The sequence below is a fragment of the Pelobates fuscus genome, chromosome 6, assembly GCF_036172605.1.
Source record: "Pelobates fuscus isolate aPelFus1 chromosome 6, aPelFus1.pri, whole genome shotgun sequence".
NCBI lineage: Eukaryota > Metazoa > Chordata > Amphibia > Anura > Pelobatidae > Pelobates > Pelobates fuscus.
In genome coordinates this window covers 260,838,112-260,860,593 of record NC_086322.1, presented here as the reverse complement: position 1 = coordinate 260,860,593, position 22,482 = coordinate 260,838,112, and the positions used below count along the sequence as shown (strand labels likewise).

The 22,482-nt window shown below is 42.5% G+C and overlaps 2 protein-coding genes across 2 annotated transcripts in view; one reads left to right on the top strand and one right to left on the bottom strand.

Moving 5' to 3' along the window:
- USH1G (USH1 protein network component sans) overlaps window positions 1-13,205 on the bottom strand; it is a 784,266-nt gene extending 771,061 nt beyond the window's left edge. Inside the window, exon 1 of the mRNA XM_063459055.1 lies at window positions 13,171-13,205. The gene's annotated coding sequence lies outside the window, so the exon portion shown is untranslated. The remainder of the gene's footprint in view (window positions 1-13,170) is intronic.
- Window positions 1-22,071, top strand: part of LOC134566151 (proton channel OTOP3-like) — a 73,040-nt gene extending 50,969 nt beyond the window's left edge. Inside the window, exons 5-7 of the mRNA XM_063425857.1 lie at window positions 11,699-11,808; window positions 16,594-17,756; window positions 21,518-22,071. Coding sequence (XP_063281927.1) covers window positions 11,699-11,808; window positions 16,594-17,756; window positions 21,518-21,688 — 1,444 coding nt within the window. The 3' untranslated portion in view covers window positions 21,689-22,071. The remainder of the gene's footprint in view (window positions 1-11,698; window positions 11,809-16,593; window positions 17,757-21,517) is intronic.
- The last annotated feature ends 411 nt before the right edge of the window (window positions 22,072-22,482 follow it).

Genomic DNA, 22,482 nt, shown 5'->3' with positions numbered 1-22,482 from the left:
GAAAGGTTACCTGGGTTTGATCAAAGCTACATTTCTCCAACTTGCAGTACAAGCCATGCTGGAGAAGCTTGTGCAAAACCCTCCTGACTTGCTTGTGATGAATCTCAATGTCACTAGAATGAATGAGTATATCATCTAGGTATACAATGACGCACTCTTGCTGAAATTCCCTAAGAACCTCATTTATCAGATCTTGGAATACCGCTGGCGCATTGCATAACCCAAAAGGCATAACAGTATATTCATAATGACCATATCGAGTATTGAATGCCGTCATCCACTCATGTCCCTGCTGGATTCTCACCAAGTTATATGCCCCTCTGAGGTCTAACTTGGTGAAAATTGTAGAGCCCTTCAAACGATCGAAGAGTTCGGTGATCAAGGGAATCGGGTAGGCATTTTTAATGGTTATCTTATTCAAGCCTCGATAATCAATACAAGGTCTCAAAGAACCATCTTTCTTTTTAACAAAAAAAAATCCAGCCCCGGCAGGGGAGGAGGACCTCCTGATGAATCCCTTGTCTAAATTCTCGTGAATATATTCCTCTAGGACTGAGTTCTCCTTTATAGATAATGGGTATACATGACCTCTGGGAGGCATGGTACCAGGGAGTAGGTTAATTTTGCAATCAAAGGACCTGTGTGGGGGTAAGGTATCGGCTTTCTTTTTGTCAAATACTGCCTTTAAATCAAGATACTGAGGCGGAATTTGTGTCTCTGTAGGATTGTCAGAGGTATTCGATGTATTAGTTAATCCAAGAGGTAAGACCTTCCGCAAGCATTTTTCTTGACAATTCTCTCCCCACGAAACTATCTCCCCTGATTCCCAATTAATAATAGGGTTGTGTCTCCTCAGCCAGGAGTACCCCAGAACTATGGGAATAGACGGAGAAGAAATGAGCATTAAGGATATATCCTCTTTATGCAGGATGCCAACAGTCAAGTTAATCGGTATGGTCTCATGGAAAATAACAGGCTCAAGTAACGGTCTACCATCGATGGCCTCGACAGCCAGAGGTGTCTCTTTTAACTGGGATGGAATAGCATGCTTGGCAGCAAAACCCTGATCTATAAAGCTCTCAGCAGCTCCAGAATCGATTAGTGCCATAGTCTTAACTACTCCCTTCTCCCACTTTAAAGAAACGGGTAACACAAGCCTGAGCTCCTTGTAGTTGTGAATAGAGGACAAAGTAGAAACACCCAAGGCCTGTCCTCTAGAGGAACTTAGGTGCGAGCGTTTCCCGAACGATTGGGACAATTTAGGCGTAAATGACCCCTGACTCCACAATACATACATAAACCCTCCCTTCTCCTGTACTGTCTCTCCCTTTCAGTGAGATGAGTACTGCCTATCTGCATAGGTTCAGGAATACGTAAGTCTTCGAACTCAGAGATTTGAAAGGTAGGCGCTAGTTTAAAGGAGGGTCTACGGGTCCTATCTCGAGTGTTCTGCCTCTCTCTTAAGCGTTCATCAATACGAGATATAAAAGAAATTAAATCCTCCAAATTTTCAGGGAGTTCTCTAGTAGCGACCTCGTCAAGAATTACATCTGATAACCCATTCAGAAACACATCTATATAAGCCTGTTCGTTCCACTTAACTTCTGCCGCCAAGGATCTGAACTCTAGTGCATAATCCACAAGTGTTCGATTCTCCTGTTTAAGGCGCAACATTAATCTAGCTGCATTGACCTTTCTGCCAGGAGGGTCAAAAGTTCTTCTAAACGCAGCTACAAAGGCATTATAATTATAGACTAGTGGATTATCATTCTCCCATAAAGGATTGGCCCATCTCAAAGCTTTTTCAATGAGCAGAGTAATAATAAATCCAACCTTTGCTCTATCTGTAGGATAAGAGCGGGGTTGTAATTCGAAATGGATGCTAATCTGGTTTAGAAAGCCACGACACCTCTCCGGTGACCCGCCATAACGTACTGGTGGGGTAATACGGGAAGAAGCACCTACAGTGGCTACCTCTAGACCTGAGACTGCAGGAGAGATAGAAGGAGTACGTGTCTCCTCAGGTGGATTACTAGCACGAGACAAAAGTGCCTGTAGTGCCAAAGCCATCTGATCCATCCTATGTTCCATGGCGTCAAACCTGGGATCCGAAGAACCAAGCTGACTGTTTGTACCTGCAGGATCCATTGGCCCTGTCGTAATGTCAGGATCGGGACAGGGATCCAACACGCAGAGTACAAAGAGTGGAAAGGTACGTATACCGGGCCTTAGAATGGCCGGACTAACGTACCGAGAGTAAAGAATAGTCAGAGACAAGCCGAGGTCGAGGGAACGAGAAGACAGATAAGCGAGAGACAAGCCGGGTCAAGGGATAACAGAGAAGCAGGGTAGTACAACGAGCCGAGTCAAAACCAAAAGAGCAAACTAGAATACCAGAGCACTGAGTGACTAGACAAGCTAGAACCACGACAGGGCAATGAGCTGAAGTAAGGAGTAAGCTTAAATACCCTGGCTCTGGATGGAAATCACGCCTCTGACAAGTACCGATTGGATATCGGACACTTGAATGACAGATTGCTCGTGCTAGCATCATGACGTCACGTATTGAGCGTCCTGCTAGAAAAGGACGTGGATTCCTCGCGGCCGGTGTTTAAGTGACTGGATGAACCGCGAGGAACGGAGGAAACAGCTCGCCTGGACGGATACACCACCAAGTCTCTACCTCCCTTAGAGGTAGAGGCCTCAGGTACCCTGACAGGATCCTGGCACTACTGGCACCATAACTACTACACTGAGCTGTAGTGGTTATTGTGCTAGGATTATTTTTTTTAAATAATCTACAAGTGCCCCTCCCGAGATCAGGCTCTGGATCCGCCACTGTTCTGGGGACTATAGTGTCCCTTTAATGTGAGGTAAATTATAGATTAGTGTCACTAATAATATACTAGATTGCCTACTTACAATCAGATGAGGATGGTGATGGGCTCTGGCTGCAGTCTGGCTCCACTGGTCTGGTGTAGAACAGGATCTCTGGAGGCTGTTTGTAACTGTGGTCCCAAAATTCAATGTTCTGGGAGAAAGGCAAGCAGCTCCATTTTTTGGGGCCCCTAACACAGCTCAAGGTCTGGGCCCCAGGGCCTGACGGTGAGTATGCCCATAAGGCCCACCCATAAGTCCACCTACATGTTCCACCCATGAGTTCGCTCACAGGGAGTGGAGTGTGTAAGGGATGTGTTATGTGTTACTGTAGAGAATCTAATGTGTGTGCTTATGGAATGTAGTGTATAGGGATACCAGTTTGTGTAGGTGATGCAGTGTGTTTGTGTGTAGTGGAAGCAGTGTGTTTTTGTGTAAGGGATAGAAAGCAGCGTGTGTTTGTGTATAAGGGATGTATTGTGTGTTTCTTGTTGTGTGTAAGGGATGCATTGTGTGAATCTGTGTTTGTATGCATAAGGGATGCAAAGTGTGTTTCTGTGTATGTAAGGGATGCAGTGTGTGTGTCTGTAAGGGGTTCGTTGAGTGTGTGTAAGAGATGCATTGTGTTTCTGTGTCTGTGTAAGAGAAGCAGTGTGTGTTTGCATGTGTGTGTAAGGGATGCATTGTGTGTTTCTGTGTACATGTGCAAAGGATGCATTGTCTTTATGTGTAAGGGTTGCATTGTGTGTGTGTGTGTTTGTGTGTAATGGATGCATTGTGTGTTTCTCTGTGTGTAAGGGAAGCATGTTGTATTTCTGTGTGTATAGGGATGCATTGTGTGTGTGTGTGTGTGTGTGTGTGTGCGTAGTGTGAAAGAGCTCCCTGTCCTGCCCCCTGTCCTATAGAGCTCTCCCTTCCATCCCTTAGAGATCTCCCCTGCCTCTTAGTGGACTCTCTTCTCCCCCCCCACCTCCCTTAGTGGTCTCCTTTTCTCCCCGACTTTCCATTAGTGATCTCTCGTCTCCCTTAGTGGTCTCTGCTCTCCTCTGCCCCCCCCCCTTTCCGTTAGTGGTCTCTCCTCTCCCTCCACCCTCCCCTAGTGGTCTATCCACCCCCCTCCCTTAGCGGTTTCTCTCCCCCCCCCCTCCCCTAGTGGTCTCTCCACCACCCCTCCCTCCTTTAGTGGTCTCTCCCTCCGACACGTTCTCCTCAACCCCCCTCCCTGTGTTCTCATCTCCCCTGTGTTCTCCTCTTCTTCTCCCCCATGTTCTCCTCCCCCTCCCTGTGATCTCCCCTTCTTCCCCCCCTGTGTTCTCCTCTACTTGTCCCCCTGTCCCTGTAATCTCTTCTTCTCCCCCCCCTGTAATCTTCTCCCCTCCCCCCTGTAATTTTCTTTTCTTCTCCCCCCTTCCCTCCCTGTAATCTCTTCTCCTCCCCCCTAATCTTCTCTTCTTATCCCCCCCCCCTCCCGGTAATTTTTTCTTCTTATCCCGCCTTCCCAGTAATCTTCTCTTCTTTCCCCCCCCCTGTAATCTTCTCTTCTTCTCCCCCCTCCCTCCAATCTTCTCCACTCCCCCCTCATTCCCTGTAATCTTCTCTTCTTCTCCCCCCTCCCTCCCTGTAATCTTCTCTTCTTCCCCCCCCCCTCCAATCTTCTCCACTCCCCCCTCATTCCCTGTAATCTTCTCTTCTCTGCCCCCTCCCTCCAATCTTCTCCACTCCCCCTCCCTCCCTGTAATCTTCTCCCCCCTCCCTGTAATTTTCTTCACTCCCCCTCCTTCCCTGTAATCTTCTCCCCCCTCCCTCCCTGTAATATTCTCCCCCCTCCTTCCCTCCCTGTAATATTCTTCCCCCCTCCCTCCCTGTAATACTATCCCCCCCTCCCTCCCTGTAATATTCTCCCCCTCCCTCCCTCCCTGTAATATTCTTTCCCCCTCCCTCCCTCCATGTAATACTCTCCCCCTCCCTCCCTGTAATATTATTTCCCCCTCTCTCCCTCCATGTAATACTCTCCCCCCTCCCTCCCTGTAATATTCTTTCCTCTTCCCTCCCTCCATGTAATACTCTCCCCCCTCCCTCCATGTAATACTCTCCCCCCTCCCTCCATGTAATACTCTTCCCCCTCCCTCCATGTAATACTCTTCCCCATCCCTCCCTGTAATATTCTCCCTCCTCCCCTCCAATCTTCTCCTCACCTCCCCTGTAGCATGGCCAAGCTCCTCTCTAGTCCGCGACCCGGCCGGACTGACAGGAAGTGCACACTGACTGTGTGCACTTCCTGTCAGTCCGGCCGGGTCGCGGACCGGAGAGGAGCTCGGCCATGCTACAGGGGAGGTGAGGCAGTGCGGCAGCCATCTGAGCACTCTCTACAGAGCGCTCAGACGGCTGTGGCATTTAAAGGGCCGGCGATGGGCGCCCCCTCCTATATGGCGCCCTAGGCGGCTGTCTAGTTCGCCTTATAGAAAGCGCCGGCCATGCATGTGCCCTTGTCCATTTAGCTGTGCTTACTCCCCAGGGCCTATTCTCTTGTTTCTTTTTTTATAGCCATGTTTTCTCTGTCTTTACTTCTTACTAGTTTGCTTCTTTATTTATACTTTGCAGCCTTTTATTCACAGTTTCGATTGGGAACCATATTCTATGTTTATAATGAGGAAAAAACAAGTGATGATGGAAAAATAGCAAAATAAAAGCAGTTTCTAAACTCTGCTACTCTCTGTTTAGCCTTTATTCAGGGATTCGTTTCTTTTCCCCTTTACTTTTGTTTAACTCTTTCGGCTTCTCTTTCTTCCCTCTCTCACTTTTTTCTACTTTCTCCCTTTTTCCCTTTATAAATCTATTTACCCACTGCTTTTTTTTGTTTTGTTTACTTTTTTTTCTTTCCCTTTGGTTGTTCCCTTCTGCCCTATACACCGAGCAGCCCCTCCCCCTTAAGCCCTTTTCTGGGCTGTACTCATGGTCACCCGGTCTCCGTATGAGGAGAGAGAAAAAAAAAAAGTTTTGCTGGATTAGTGTGCCTTGTCGGGTAAACTCTGCTGCATGCCTGTCAGTGACTTTCTGCTTTGCTCGTAGCGTTCGGCGGTGAGTCGCCTCAGGATACCCACTTGCTGCTGCTGCTGCTCAAGGAGCTCCTGCACCCGCCGGTTTTCTAGGACGCTCCGCCCACTCGGTGTCTTACGTCATGACCCTTCCGCCAAGACTGGATAAAATACTTATTAAAGACATAAATATACGGGAGTGTAAAATTTTTAATATTCAAACAGTAACATGGTTGGATCAGGATTTAGTAGTTATGGAGATAGTAAAGAAATTTGAAAATATTACCCTCCTGGAGGCTTAAGAAATGTCTATTAAGAAGGGAAGAAAATATTGAAACATTAGTTAAAGAAACTGAAGGCTTTTTCAAAGAGAACTTAACTGGGGATACAACCCTCACAACTGTATGGTGTACTTATAAATCAGTAATTAGAGGGCAAATAATAAATATAGATGCATATCAGAGAAAAAATAATTACAAATTGTTACCGAACTTGTATATTCAATTGGAAAAATTGAAAAGGGAATTCAAAATAAGTTTATCTGATTTAGTTAAATCTAAAATAGACCAGATCAAAGAGGAGATTAGAAAACAGCTATTAGAGAAAGCATATAAAATCTTATTAAGAATGAAACAAAATTGGTATTATATGGGTAATAGACCTAAAAGACTGCTGACTAATCAAGTTAAGAAACAGAATTTAATTTTTTTTTTTTTTTTTTTTTAATTCTTTATTTTTGAGTGCAGAGATGAATACAAGCTTAATCGGTGACATGTTTAGTATACAATATTATTGCAAACAATTGGTATATATAGTCAAGAGGTGCTGCACTTTTCTTTTTTTTTGTCGAGTAGGAACATGAATGAAACAAGAAGAATTGCAAGATAAAGAAGTAGTTATAGTCGTGTTGTGTAACATGCTAATTTGTATGTTTTACATACTTTGTGCTTGTTTGTAATGCCTTGTACGTTCAATCTAGCATACAATAAACTCAAACATGTGTAAGAGCCTAAGCCTGTTTTAAGTGTATCATACATGTCCTTATATGAAGTAGTGTAAACTATGTGGTCGGTATGTATATATATATATATTATTATTTTTTTTTTGGACATGCGAGTAGCTACATGAGATTAAAAGCTTGAGACAAGTGTGCTAGGTGCTCGAGTGGGAGGGTAAGGTATATGTGGGAATACATACACATACATACAATGCTAGGCAAACATGTATGGCGGCACAGAGTTCGCAGGTGACAAGGTGTCAGGACATGTGTGGGTGTGTGGTGTTCGCTGAGTTAAGCCAAAAACGTTCAACAGTTAGTCTTTTAACTATTCCAGCAAGCTGGGTGCCTAGTAGGGATGTCAAAAGTCACTTAGCCCACGCCTGCAGCTGGCACGTTGTTGTTCCCCATGGCGGTGTAGCCTTGTATGAGGCCCATAGGTCGATGCAGAAGTCCATGTTCATCCTGTCTCTCAGCTTCTTGGTCATGAAATTCGGGTCTCACTGCGGTATATGTCAGCGTAGGCCCTTGTGCAGCTGCTCCAGTGTTATGCTGTTGCGGTCTGCGCCGCCGGGCATTACTACGATCTTTAACCCACACAGTACTGAGGGCCACACAGCCTACTCTGGAGGCCGGGACTGCGCGTTTGGAGTGGAGCTCCGTTCCCATGGGACTCACCAGTGACGTGTCTGGGCTGTTGCTACACCGGCTCTCCTGCTTGCCCCTGGCTTGTCGTGTCTGTGGCTGGTATCTTGGCTTGTAGTTGCGTCTGGTCGCATTCCCGGCCCTCCGCGGGCACCTCCGCTGTCGTTGATGTCCCTGTCGGCGTGGGTATGGTGCACCCCTTGCAGCTCTGATATTGGGTGGGCCCATTTCGGGAGTTGTACCTGAGTGGGTCCCCGTATGCAGCACTTCGGATTTGCGCTGTTTGGAGCCCTCCCCTCCGTTAAGGCGTCGTTCCTTGTGCGGCCTGGGTTCCACACATACCCTTATTGGTAGTGTGGGACTGTGTCTCTTTTCCAGGCGTGTCCAGAACTGTCTGCAGACGGCCTCGAACCTGGCGTTGAAGTCTGCTTCCCAGTCACTAGGATTCCGCCGGCCTGGGTGAGTAAAGCCACCGTCGGCCATTTTGAGTAGGCCTTGTGGTCTCCGCTTGCCTGCTGTGCTCCCTGGGGTACCTTGTAGCTGGTTGGTCTCAGTCTGTTTTTTTACGGACCGGGATAACCCCCACCGGTCCTGGGGGGAAGGTGATTTACTGGGGTCCCACTTGTTGCTTTCGTGCCCGGAGAGCGGCCGTCTCTCCGCGGCTCAAAGTCTGGTAGGCCGCAAACCTCGGCTTATCCGTCAGGCTGATTTGAAGCCCGAGAGAGGCACCGTTTGATGCGGTAGCCCAACCCGGTTCCGATTCTCGTGGTCTGCGGCTCGTGGGTCTCGATGGCTGGGCGAGATGCCCCGTTTTTTGTTCCCAGGCGTGGGAGCTCTTGCCCAACACGTCTGGGCTGCTTGGTTGCTTGGCTCCGCCCCCAGAATTTATTTTTTTAAATAGTAGATAATGAAATCCATAATTCCCCAGGTAAAATTGGAGTTGCATTTAAGAATTATTACAAAGGATTATATAATATCCCCCAGCAAGAACAAAATAGACAGATAATTAAAGAGTATTTAACTACAACTAAGTTACCGACAATAACTCAAGAGCAAAGAGAAGTTTTAGAAAGTCCCTTTCAAATAACAGAAGTCAAAAAGGCTATAAAAAAATCAAAAACAATTAAATCCCCTGGACCAGATGGAATGTCTAATATACTATATAAGAAACTATCCAAAACATTGTCCCCTCATATGACAAACCTTTTTAATGAAATAAAACAGATTAAAAGATTTCCAGAAGAGATGCTTCAAGCCTACATACTGCCTATTCCGAAGCAAGATAAGGACCCCGCAAGGGTAACAAATTACAGACCAATATTATTAATACATTCGGACACCAAGATATACTCGGCTATATTGGCCGAGAGAATTAATACTATTTTGCCCTTGATAATTGTAACAGATCAAACCGGATTTGTGAGATCTCGTCACTCAAACAGTAATATAAGGAAGATATTGCATTTAATTGACTATACAAATCAAAAACAACAACCAATGCTAATGTTGTCTATTGAGGAAGAAAAGGCTTTTGACAGGGTTAATTGGCTGTTCTTCAAAGAAACTATGAGAGCATTTAATCTGGGGGACAGCTTAATTGACTCTGTCATGGCCTTGTATGCATCACCATCTGCTAGAGTGGTAGGTCAAGGATTCTGCTCAAATTGACTATTAAGAACGGTACGAGGCAAGGATGTCCGTTAGCTCCAATGCTTTACATTATGTCTCTGGAACCACTTGCTGATATTATACGTAATAATAAAAATATTAAGGGTATAAAATTAGGCACAATAGAGTGTAAACTAACCCTGTATGCAGACAACATGTTGGTTCCCCAGAAACATCATTATTTATTTGTTTGAAGATATATATATATATATATATATATATATATATATATATATATATATATATATATATATATATATATATTTCCCTATTTAATTATAAAGTAAATAAAAACAAATATGAAATTATGTCAATAGCAATAGAAGAAGAAATCATACATAAAATCCAAAGCCAATATGGGCTTGTGCTGAATAAATCAGGGATTACATACTTGGGGATAATCTTAACAGACAATGTTGAAAACATTTGGAGAATTAATTATCTTGCTTTATTTAAGGAATATGAAAAAATTTGGCATAATGGAAACATCTTTTTGTGTCATGGATGGGCAGGATGAATATAATAAAAGCATACGCATTCCCCAAGTGGTTATATCGCTTACGTATGATTCCCATTAAAATCCCCATAAAATATTCTGATTATATTCAAAAAATTACAGAAAAGTTTATATGGCAGGGAAAAAAAAACTAGAATCTGTAGAAACATATTATATACAACAATTAATCAAGGAGGGTTCAGTCTACCCAAATTGGAAAACTATGCTAATGTAGTGATGGTTACTCAAGCTCATAAATTTCAAATAGACAATTCCAAACAAGAAGATTGGTATTTGATAGAATCTAAAATACTAAAACTCAAGAATTTCGAAGTTATTTTGTGGGCTCATCATAATGAGATAAAAAAAAAAATAGTTAGATACAATACTTACATTATCCTTGACAATATTATGAATGGATGGATGAGGTTTAAGAAAAAACTTCTAATAAAAGATAAAGTTATTAAAAATACCTCTCTTCTAAGTGTAGAAAACAAAATTCAAACTATAGCAGTATAGACTCCACATGATAAATCTAAAATCAAAATCAGAGACTTATTAATAGGGGACAAACTTAAGACTATTAACATATTATGTAAAGAACTGGACCTCTCGAATCCTCAACACTTTTCCTGGATGAGAATTAATAATTATATTAGAGTGCACCTATATAGAGAGGATGGAAATGGAGTACCTGAGCAGCTAAACAGAATTTTTAATAATAAACCCCAACAAGGCATAATTAAGACGATCCACAGATTAATGCATACCCTAAAAGAAGGGGCAATATCAAGAGCATTGTTAGCATGGCAAAGTAAATTGCAAACAACGTTCGATAGTAAAGAATGGGTAAATAGTATAATGTCTACTAGGACAATCACGCATTGTTTAACATTACAAGAAACACATGTAAAATTTAATTACAGATGGTACTTACCTACCTTAATAGCAAAATGTAAGAGTACAGAGAATATATTATGTTGGAGATGTGGGGATAAAAATGGTAGTTATATGCATATATGGTGGGAATGTAGTCAGATAATTGATGTCTGGAAAACTATCTTTAATAATATCTCTGAGATATTGAAAATAAAGATAGCTCCAACTGCAAAAAGGGCATTGTTACATATGGACTTGGGAGAATTGGAATTTAAGGATAGATATATGATCATACACATTTTCTTAGCTATGAAAATATCCATAGTACGAAATTGGAAATCAAAAGTCAAAATATGCTGGAATATGGTTAGAAACCAGGTAAAATCTCAAGGAGAGATGGAAAGGGGTTTTTATTTGAATTATCAAACTTTGGATGAATATAATACTCTATGGTGTCCTTGGCTAAATAAGTATTAACATTTCTAAGAGGGCAATAAAGAGCAAGAGGAAAAATCAGAAAGAAAAGAGAAGGGGGGGATAAAGGGATAGAGAAAGGAGGAAGTAAAGAGGTACAGAAAATGGAAAAGACAAAGAGAAAAAGAGTATATGTAGTCTTTATCCCACACCGCATGGAACAAGGGATATGAAATGAAACAGGAAGAAAAGGACAAGAAAAGGGAAAGAAAATGTGGTCGGGGAACAACAAAAGAAAAGGAGAAAGGAGAGGAATACCTTTTTTTTGTGTTTCTCTGGGTGCATGAGTGAATGATAAGTAGGGTTAGAGATAGAATTGAATATTAATATAATAAAGTAAAGTAAAGGTAGAAATAAATAAAGATTGAAAATAACAAATGATGAACATGGTATGAAAATAAAAGCTAATAGTGAAAGATGGAGATAATCATACCTAGCTCTGATGTTAGAAAAAAAAAGTATAAATAAGATAAGATTAAGGCGTAAGGTTAGAAAGAAGATTTTATTATAACTAAAATAAAATTTAACCTAGAAGTTGTATAGAAAGGGTGTGGTAACTGATAAAATAATCATGCTGCTGAAGTATCACTTTAATTTGGTAACACATATTCTATTTCATACTCTTAGATGTGGCATAATGCTGACATTGGCCACCAACCTGCTGCTTTGGTTTCTAGCCGTAATCAATGAGTCTGTGTATCGGGAACGTGAGAGCTCAGTAATGAACACAACAACAGGTAAGTGTGCATAAAAACTGTATACCCTCCCTATTATTATGTACTTCAAATCTTTGTACTCAAGTAAAAAAATATTAGAGCATACAAATAGTATGAGTTTAACTTCATTAACTGCTCATAAAAGTAAGGTCTGATCTTAGTCTATTTAAAGGACCACAAAAGGCACCCAGACCACTTAATCTCAATGAAGGGGTCTGAGTGCAGTGGCCCTGTACTTTAATCCTTTTAATGTAAAACACTGCAATTTTTGTAGAAATGTCTACACTGAAGGGTTAAATACACTTCTAGTGGCTGACAACCACTAAAGACTCTTCTACCTCCAGAACCAAGTCATATTTGGCTCTTCAATAAAATGCTTGGGGCTTGGGGGTAGGGTTAGGGGTAGGATTAGGGTTGGGTGTATGGTTAGGGTTAGGGTTAGGGGGAGGGTTGGGGTTAGGAGTAGGGGTGGGGTTGGGGTAGGGTTAGGGGTAGTGTTAGGGTTAGGGTTGGGGTAGAGTCAGGGGTAGGGTTTAGTTTGGGGGTAGGTTTAGGGGTAGAGTTAGGGTTAGGCTTAGGGTTAGGGTTGGGGATAGGGTTAGGGGTAGTTGTAGGGATTAGGGTAGGGGAATTGCCGAAGTTCCGAATTGCCAAAGTCCCGAATTTTGGAAGTTCCGAACCAAAGTGCCGAACCAAAGTGCTGAAGTGCTGAAGTCCCGAATTGCCAAAGTCCCGAATTTCGGAAGTGCCGAACCGAATCACATTTTTTTGCCCATGCACATCCCTAATGCATATCTTATCCCCAGTGCATTTCTTTGGCAAGGATTAGATTGGATGAGATCGTGGAAGATGTCAGCAGGCATGCAAATGTAGGTGGAGCACGTGGCTGCAGCAGAGTTGTCTCTGCACTGGAAACAAGATGAGTAAACATTATTTAACTAAACTTTTTAGCAGCAGAGAGGAGTGTACACAGGTCAGATCAATAGAAGGGAACATACAGTCCTTAAAACATTTTTATTTTTGGGACTATAGGCTCCCTTTAAGTGAGCCATATATTTTAATATATAGCCTATAAGACTGGGTATCTCTTCGTCCTTGTAGAGTCCAGTAATACAAAATATCTCAGGATATGGAGACTATACCATCAGTATACCACGGAAAACAAAATAGCTTTTGTACCTGTTCAATCTTTCATTAACCACCATAAAACCATAATGACAATATGATCACTACATAGCTATGTATTTTTTTCATTGTTTTTTTGCATATCTGTCTGTCCGTCTATCTGTCCATCTATCTTATTTCCTGATTTAGAGTGTCCTTATTAGAGCTACATACTTAAAACATGTTACAAAGATATAGCAAAAACAAAGAGAACGTTACCTGCGCTCTGGCCTAAATCCCCATGTGCGTTTAAACAAAATGGAGGCTCTTTAGTTGTATTCCAATGGCCATTTGAATATATAAGCTCACCAGCCACGTCAAGGCAAGCCTCAATAGGTGAGTCCTACACTAGCCATTAGATATGCTGATATCAGCCAAGAATCTCCAGTGAGACAGGAAGGGGTATTTTAAAAACCCTTTAACATGTAACCCTTTATAGGGCTTCTACACACACAATAAACTTTGCTGGTATCAGACAAAGTGAGACAGAAAGGGGTGTTTTATAAACCCATTAACATTTAACCCTTTATAGGGCTTCTACACATTCAATAAACTCTGCTGGTATCAGACAAAGTTTAAACGTCTCTAATGAGACATGAAGGGGTGTTTTATAAACCCCTACATACTTTACCCTGAATAGGGCTATAACATATACAAATCACCTTGCTGGTATCAGCTAAAAGGCAAATTTCTCTGATGAGACAGGAAGGGGTGCTGCCCCTACATACTTATAAAGTCTTAATAAGACAACGTGGGGAGGCTGGCAGCAATGTAACATAGCTGAGTGATACAAAATTCATATACAAAACACAAAGATAAAGCACCGCGCTTACAGCAGCAGTAGCTTAGTATCCAACAGCTTAAAATACATAGTAAAAACAAAGAGAACGTTACCTGCGCTCTGGCCTAAATCCCCATGTGCGTTTAAACAAAATGGAGGCTCTTTAGTTGTATTCCAATGGCCATTTGAATATATAAGCTCACCAGCCACGTCAAGGCAAGCCTCAATAGGTGAGTCCTACACTAGCCATTAGATATGCTGATATCAGCCAAGAATCTCCAGTGAGACAGGAAGGGGTATTTTAAAAACCCTTTAACATGTAACCCTTTATAGGGCTTCTACACACACAATAAACTTTGCTGGTATCAGACAAAGTGAGACAGAAAGGGGTGTTTTATAAACCCATTAACATTTAACCCTTTATAGGGCTTCTACACATTCAATAAACTCTGCTGGTATCAGACAAAGTTTAAACGTCTCTAATGAGACATGAAGGGGTGTTTTATAAACCCCTACATACTTTACCCTGAATAGGGCTATAACATATACAAATCACCTTGCTGGTATCAGCTAAAAGGCAAATTTCTCTGATGAGACAGGAAGGGGTGCTGCCCCTACATACTTATAAAGTCTTAATAAGACAACGTGGGGAGGCTGGCAGCAATGTAACATAGCTGAGTGATACAAAATTCATATACAAAACACAAAGATAAAGCACCGCGCTTACAGCAGCAGTAGCTTAGTATCCAACAGCTTAAAATACATAGTAAAAACAAAGAGAACGTTACCTGCGCTCTGGCCTAAATCCCCATGTGCGTTTAAACAAAATGGAGGCTCTTTAGTTGTATTCCAATGGCCATTTGAATATATAAGCTCACCAGCCACGTCAAGGCAAGCCTCAATAGGTGAGTCCTACACTAGCCATTAGATATGCTGATATCAGCCAAGAATCTCCAGTGAGACAGGAAGGGGTATTTTAAAAACCCTTTAACATGTAACCCTTTATAGGGCTTCTACACACACAATAAACTTTGCTGGTATCAGACAAAGTGAGACAGAAAGGGGTGTTTTATAAACCCATTAACATTTAACCCTTTATAGGGCTTCTACACATTCAATAAACTCTGCTGGTATCAGACAAAGTTTAAACGTCTCTAATGAGACATGAAGGGGTGTTTTATAAACCCCTACATACTTTACCCTGAATAGGGCTATAACATATACAAATCACCTTGCTGGTATCAGCTAAAAGGCAAATTTCTCTGATGAGACAGGAAGGGGTGCTGCCCCTACATACTTATAAAGTCTTAATAAGACAACGTGGGGAGGCTGGCAGCAATGTAACATAGCTGAGTGATACAAAATTCATATACAAAACACAAAGATAAAGCACCGCGCTTACAGCAGCAGTAGCTTAGTATCCAACAGCTTAAAATACATAGTAAAAACAAAGAGAACGTTACCTGCGCTCTGGCCTAAATCCCCATGTGCGTTTAAACAAAATGGAGGCTCTTTAGTTGTATTCCAATGGCCATTTGAATATATAAGCTCACCAGCCACGTCAAGGCAAGCCTCAATAGGTGAGTCCTACACTAGCCATTAGATATGCTGATATCAGCCAAGAATCTCCAGTGAGACAGGAAGGGGTATTTTAAAAACCCTTTAACATGTAACCCTTTATAGGGCTTCTACACACACAATAAACTTTGCTGGTATCAGACAAAGTGAGACAGAAAGGGGTGTTTTATAAACCCATTAACATTTAACCCTTTATAGGGCTTCTACACATTCAATAAACTCTGCTGGTATCAGACAAAGTTTAAACGTCTCTAATGAGACATGAAGGGGTGTTTTATAAACCCCTACATACTTTACCCTGAATAGGGCTATAACATATACAAATCACCTTGCTGGTATCAGCTAAAAGGCAAATTTCTCTGATGAGACAGGAAGGGGTGCTGCCCCTACATACTTATAAAGTCTTAATAAGACAACGTGGGGAGGCTGGCAGCAATGTAACATAGCTGAGTGATACAAAATTCATATACAAAACACAAAGATAAAGCACCGCGCTTACAGCAGCAGTAGCTTAGTATCCAACAGCTTAAAATACATAGTAAAAACAAAGAGAACGTTACCTGCGCTCTGGCCTAAATCCCCATGTGCGTTTAAACAAAATGGAGGCTCTTTAGTTGTATTCCAATGGCCATTTGAATATATAAGCTCACCAGCCACGTCAAGGCAAGCCTCAATAGGTGAGTCCTACACTAGCCATTAGATATGCTGATATCAGCCAAGAATCTCCAGTGAGACAGGAAGGGGTATTTTAAAAACCCTTTAACATGTAACCCTTTATAGGGCTTCTACACACACAATAAACTTTGCTGGTATCACAAAGATATAGCGCCCATCTCTAACTGTAAACAATATTTAGATGAGAGAAATACTAGAGGTACTGAATCTGGGGAACAGTAGAGGAACCTGGAATTAGTGTGTCTGCCAGAGGCAATACAACACAACATATATGGTATTTTAAGATAAGATTACCAGGAACCGTTTTCTATTCACAGAGTAAAGTAATTTGTGTCTAGTTAGAGCGCGGTATTTTTCTCATCTGTTTATTTAGTAGTTTTAAGACATATAGGACTGCTGCCCCTAGTGGTCATCTGTTTATATTGCAGTGCCACTAGTTTTTTTGTTTGTTTTTCTATTCTCATCCACCTCTATTCAGAGACACCTTTTTTTTGTCTTCTCTCCTCCAACTTTATTTTCATCTCTTCTATTGATTATATACAATATTTAGATGCATTTTTTTTTTAAATACCACTTTTGCTATCTTTTTTTTTCTTCCATTTCTACAGAGGAGAACACCCTTTGCTCTTGCCCAGTTTATTCCCTGTGTTGGACTTTCCAGCAGGGGTATGTGACACTCTACCCCTTTAACTTGGAATACAGTCTAATCTGCGCATCTATGCTCTTCGTGATGTGGAAAAATGTTGGCAGCATAGAGAATCTTACAAGTGGTTTAGAACAATCTAGTTTCCGTTTGCGCGGAGTGGTATATGGTCCTCTTCTGGGACTTGTGACTTTGTTAATAGGAATATATGTCTTCATCCAGTACCGCATCCAGGTTTCAGTTGAGACTGCATCACTGACATCTTACCGACTTTATTATGTATACAACATAATTTTGCTTACTGCCATGATAATTTGCTGTGTTATTGGCATGCTTGCACACAGTTTTGGCCAAGGAGAGTGCAAAAAAAAGGACAGCGGTGGTCAAAAAGAAAAATACACACGTCAAGATGAAAAGAAAAGCACAGCAAAGGAGACCAGTGAGAATGGAAAACCGGAGAACAAAGAGAACGGGGAAATGAAGGTGGTTATGGAAGATAATCTCGATAATGCTGGAAGAAAGGAACTAACAAAAGAACAGCTGGAGCTGGAACTGGATCTACAGTGGCAAGAGGGAAAAAGAGATGAACACATTGAACATCACGAAGAGCATACAGAACACAGAGAGAATTACACTGAGAAGCACACCAGGCATAGAGGGAGGACAACAGAACATAGACACAAAGTGGGAGATGGAAAGCCAGAGGAAAACTGCCATATCAGACCGGGATCAAGTAAGAACTACACTCGGAGCATTGAGATTATCTTACTGTTGGGAGCTACTCTAGGCCGGTTCTCCATTTCATACTATTCCATTGTCGCCACATTGGCAGTTAATTCCTGGAATATGGTAAACAGTCTCAGCGTCGCATACTCGTTCCTTATGATCCTACAACACATATTGCAAAATATTTTCATCATTGAGTGCATGAGAAGTGAACATAAAGAAACTACCAGTATAATCATAGTTAATGAAAACGCAGAAGAAATGATAGATCCCCTACGACGAATGTCTTTGGTGGAAATGCGAAAAGTGTCTCTGGCCTATCTAGAAAGTGTTGGGCGTTTAAGCACCAGTCGCAGAGCTGTTAAAGAGATTTCACTTTTCTTGGTTTTTGGAAATATCGTGGTGAGTCAGCTATTAGCTAAGTAATCACTTTGATGACACAATCTCGTATACAAAATTGTAATGTAATTCAGTACTGATGGTGTCAACAATGTATTCTGTTATAATTTTAGAAAAATAATCTTGTGTGTTTTTTTCTTTTATCACATATCGAGGATTCTGTCAAATTATAACAGTAAGTTCTACACTAGGGAGGTATTTGGGGAAAGAGAGGGGGAAAAAAGAGCAACAAGCTGGAATATTGTTGAACAATTCAAATGTCTGCAATTTGTTTTCATGTATTTGTTAATAACTTCCATATATATTTGGAGGGTATAAGATCTGTCTGACAACCCAGCCAGCAATTCTATAGTTTGCTTCAATATTTCCAACAGGTTCAGAAAAAAGCCCAACAAATTACAAATGCCAATTTAACACTATACAACAGATAATGAATCATCAGATACCACAGTGCTGTGTACTTGTAAATAATATGCTGGTATTTTGGGGAATGCAGATTTCCAGGATTCAAACAGTATGAGTAAATGTGGAAAATGGTTTAGAAAAGAAAAGTATTTAAATAAATGGTAGTTTAACGTGGAAAAAGACCAAAACCATATTTAATCTCTTAATTATTGAATTTTGTTCTTGATTTATTTATATATGATTTATACATAATTTAATTATTTTACTAGTTATATGTTTCAGACTATAACCCAGGCAGTCTCCCTGCAGGCAATCTGTCAATCACACTGATCCAAGTCATGTGATCACATTCTCATCACGACTCAAATTGGTGGGATTGGCTGCAAGGGTACGGCCTCGGCTGTAAGGCAGTCCCCCGATTGGACCTGGTGAGGAGGGTGAGCATTCTGGCTTTGGGAGGGTGGGCAATTGTTTGAATATGCTATGCCGCCCTAACAGCGTTAAAGCCCTCATTTTGTAGGTAGCAGAGCACGCCCTAATGTAGGAAAAGGGTTAAAGGGACACTCCAGGCACCCAGACCACTTCTGCCCATTAGAGTGGTCTGGGTGCCAACTCCCACTACTCTTAACCCTGCAAGTGTAATTATTGCAGTTTTTTATAAACTGCAATAATTACCTTGCAGGGTTAACTCCACCTCTAGTGGCTGCAGGGCCGGTGCAAGTATTTTTGCCGCCCTAGGCAAAAATAAAGTTTGCCACCCCCCCCCCCCCCCCGTGACATCACAATGCCCCACCCATATGACCTGCCATGTTAACTAACGCTAGTGCTGCAGTGCTGCAGTGCCGCCGTGTTTACATTAAAAGGCCTGCAGGGACAGGCTATAGACACCAGAACCACTACATTAAGCTGCAGTGGTTCTGGGGACTATAGTGTTTCTTTAATGTGAGGTAAATTAGAGATTAGTGCCACAAATAATATACTAGATTGCCTACTTACTTACTAACCAGATGAGGATGATGATGGGCTCTAGCTGCAGTCTGGCTCCACTGGTCTGGTGTAGAACAGGATCTCTGGAGGCTGTTTCTAACTGTGGTCACAAAAATCAATGTTCTGGGAGAACTGGAAGCAGCTCCATTTTTTGGGGGCCCTTTACACAGCTCAAGGTCTGGGTCCCAGGGTCCACCTTCATGTTCCACCAATGAGTTTGTTCACAGGGGGTGGAGTGTGTAGGGGATGTCCTGATTTGTGTGTAAGGAATGCATTGTGTGAATCTGTGTTTGTCTGTGTAAGGGCTGTGTTTCTGTGTATGTAAGGGATGAAGTGTGTGAGTCTGTAAGGGGTGCTTTGAGTGTGTGTAAGGGGTGCATTGAGTGTGTGTAAGTAATGCATTGCGTGTTTCTCTGTGTGTAAGGGATGCATTGTGTGTAAGGGTTGCATTGTGTGTGTAATGCATTGTGTGTTTTTCTGTGTGCAAGGGGTTCATTGTCTTTGTGTGTAAGGGGTGCATTGTGTGTGATTGTGTGTGTGTGTGTGTATGTGATGGATGTCAATCTCTCCCCCCTTCCTAGTCACTCTCTTCTCCCCCCCCTCCCTTGTTACTCTCATTCCCCCTCCCTCCCCTGTCACTCCCCCCTCCCTCGTCACTCCCCCCTCCCTGTCAATTTCTCTCTCCCCGTCAATTCCCCTCCCTGTCAAAGTCTTTCCCCCCCTCCCTGTCAATTTCTTTCTCCCCCCCCGTTAGTTCCCCCCCCTGTTAGTTTCTTCCCCCCACCTCCCTGTTAGTTTCTTTCCCCACCTCCCTGTTAGTTTCTTTCCCCCCTCCCTGATAGTTTCTTTCCCCCCACCTCCCTGTCAGTTTCTCCCCCCGTTAGTTTCTTCCCCTCCTCCCTGTTAGTTTTTTTCTCCCACCTCCCTGTTAGTTTCTTTCTCCCCCCTGTCAGTTTCTTTCTCCCCCCTGTCAGTTTCTTTCTCCCCCGTCAGTTTCTTTCTCCCCCTGTCAGTTTCTTTCTCCCCCTGTCAGTTTATTTCTCCCCCCCTGTCAGTTTCTTTCTTCCCCCTCCCTCCCTCCCCTCCCCTCCCTCCCTGTTTCTTTCTTCCCCTCCCTCCCTCCCTCACTGTTTCTTTCTTCCCCTCCCTCCCTCCCTCCCTCCCTCACTGTTTCTTTCTTCCCCTCCCTCCCTCCCTCACTGTTTCTTTCTTCCCCCTCCCTCCCTCCCTCCCTGTTTCTTTCTTCCCCCTCCCTCCGTCCCTCCCTGTTTCTTTCTTCGCCCTCCCTCCGTCCCTCCCTGTTTCTTTCTTCGCCCTCCCACCCTCCCTCCCTGTTTCTTTCTTCCCCCTCCCTTCCTCCCTCCCTGTTTCTTTCTTTCCCCTCCCTCCCTCCCCTACCTCTGTTGTAGCGTGGCCGAGCTCTGTATAGTCCGGCCGGGTACAGGGAGCTTTTGTTTCCTGTACCCGGCCGGACTAACAGGAAGTGCACACTCAGTGTTCACTTCCGTTTAGTCCGGCCGGGTACAGGAGACAGATGCTCCCTGTACCAGCGGACCATACAGGGCTCGGCCACGCTACAGTGAGGGAGTGACAGTAGCGAGCGCTGAGCGCTTCCCTCCTGCCAGCCTCTCTCCTCTGGCTGCGCCCGGGTGGTGCGCCCTCATGGACGCACCAGCCCGGGCAAAGCTGCAGCCGCCTGAGGCTCTCTGCAGAGCGCTCGGGCGGCTGCAGCATGAGGGGGGCCGGCGCTCCTGGTGGCGCCCCTTCCCAAGGGGCGCCCTAGGCGGCTGCCTAGTCCGCCTAACAGCTAGCGCCGGCCCTGAGTGGCTGTCTACTAGAGGGACATCGTCGCTGCCTCAGGTAAGTTACTGAAGGGGTTTTCACCCCTTCAGCAACTGGGGATTGGGGGGTGGGAGGGAGAGGGGACCTGCAGTGCCAGGAAAACTGATTGTTTTCCTGGCACTGGAGATTCCCTTTAATTCTGATGAATATAAAATATAATTTCAGTCAAACAAGCTAAAACTAAATTTATTTTAAATTAACCTAAAAATATAAACTTATAAAATGAACGTTTTGCTCTACTGATAATCGGCTTTATACACTTATAGTTAAGTTTCCTTATTTTTAGCTTTGGTTAGATAATGAGCTATCTCAAACTATACAAAAAGCAGGTAGAGTCCTAAATAGGGAAGAGGGTATGCAAACTGTACCAACATTAGAGTGCGTCTGAACACCCCTTGCACACACTTTTGGACATAGTTCACAGAGACTCATTTGCAATATATGATTGTGTGTAGCATTTTACCTTTCATAGATGCTTTGGAGACTTTATAAATACTTTTTTTGTTTTGTTTTGTCATTTTCCTTTACAGTTCTGGATTATGTCAGCATTTGGAAATCAACCACAATATACCAATGGATTGGAAAGGGAGTTCTATGGATTTTCTGCCTGGTTTTCAATCCTAAATTTTGGCCTGCCTTTAACGGTTTTCTACAGGATGCACAGTGTTGGGGCATTTCTGGGTATCTACATGAACACCTGAGAGCCATCACTTCCCTAGACTTTTTTCCTCAATAACTGGAGAACCAGGCTATACTGTAATGTACACTTTGAATAAACTTTATACACAAATATGTATTTCAGACCACATCCAATGGTTCCTATATAAATATTACAAGGCAACGAGAATGGCTTATTTAGAACACTGTTAAGTGCTTTAAGCTCATGATCAGTTTGTATAGATTCACTGTTAATTAGGAAAATTATTACCGTAAAATTAAGTTTACAGTCTCGAAAGGCTCATATGCACCAAACATAGGAATTAAAAGTAAGATACCAGGCTTATTTGTAAACTCAGGGCTGTCATCATCATACACAAAATGTGTTCATCTTAAATCCGTTATTCCCACTCTTATTTCCTTTGCTTTAAACATGTACATTGGTGTTTATGTTTGTAATGTTTTTAATTAAATAAACTTATTACCAGATTCGTGCAATTTTTTTTAAGATCGTTAATGTAAAGGGACGCTCCACTAATACAACTTTAATGCACATGAAACTATTTGGCCTCATTAATATGCTGTTTTAGTTGTGTGTTTTTTTTTTTGGAGGGGTGGGGGTTTGTAAATACTTATAGTTCTTGCACACAAAACCATCCCCCTTAACCATCCCCCTTACACCATAAAAAACAACTTGGCCTTATCGCTGTTTTTTCTGCATTTGACAAGCCCTTAAAATTTAACCTCTACCTTCCTCTTTCCCTTCCTCTCCTACTCTCCTTTATTTTGAGGCTACATTTGTGCATATATCTTTCTTTCTAGCTTAATATAACCGTAT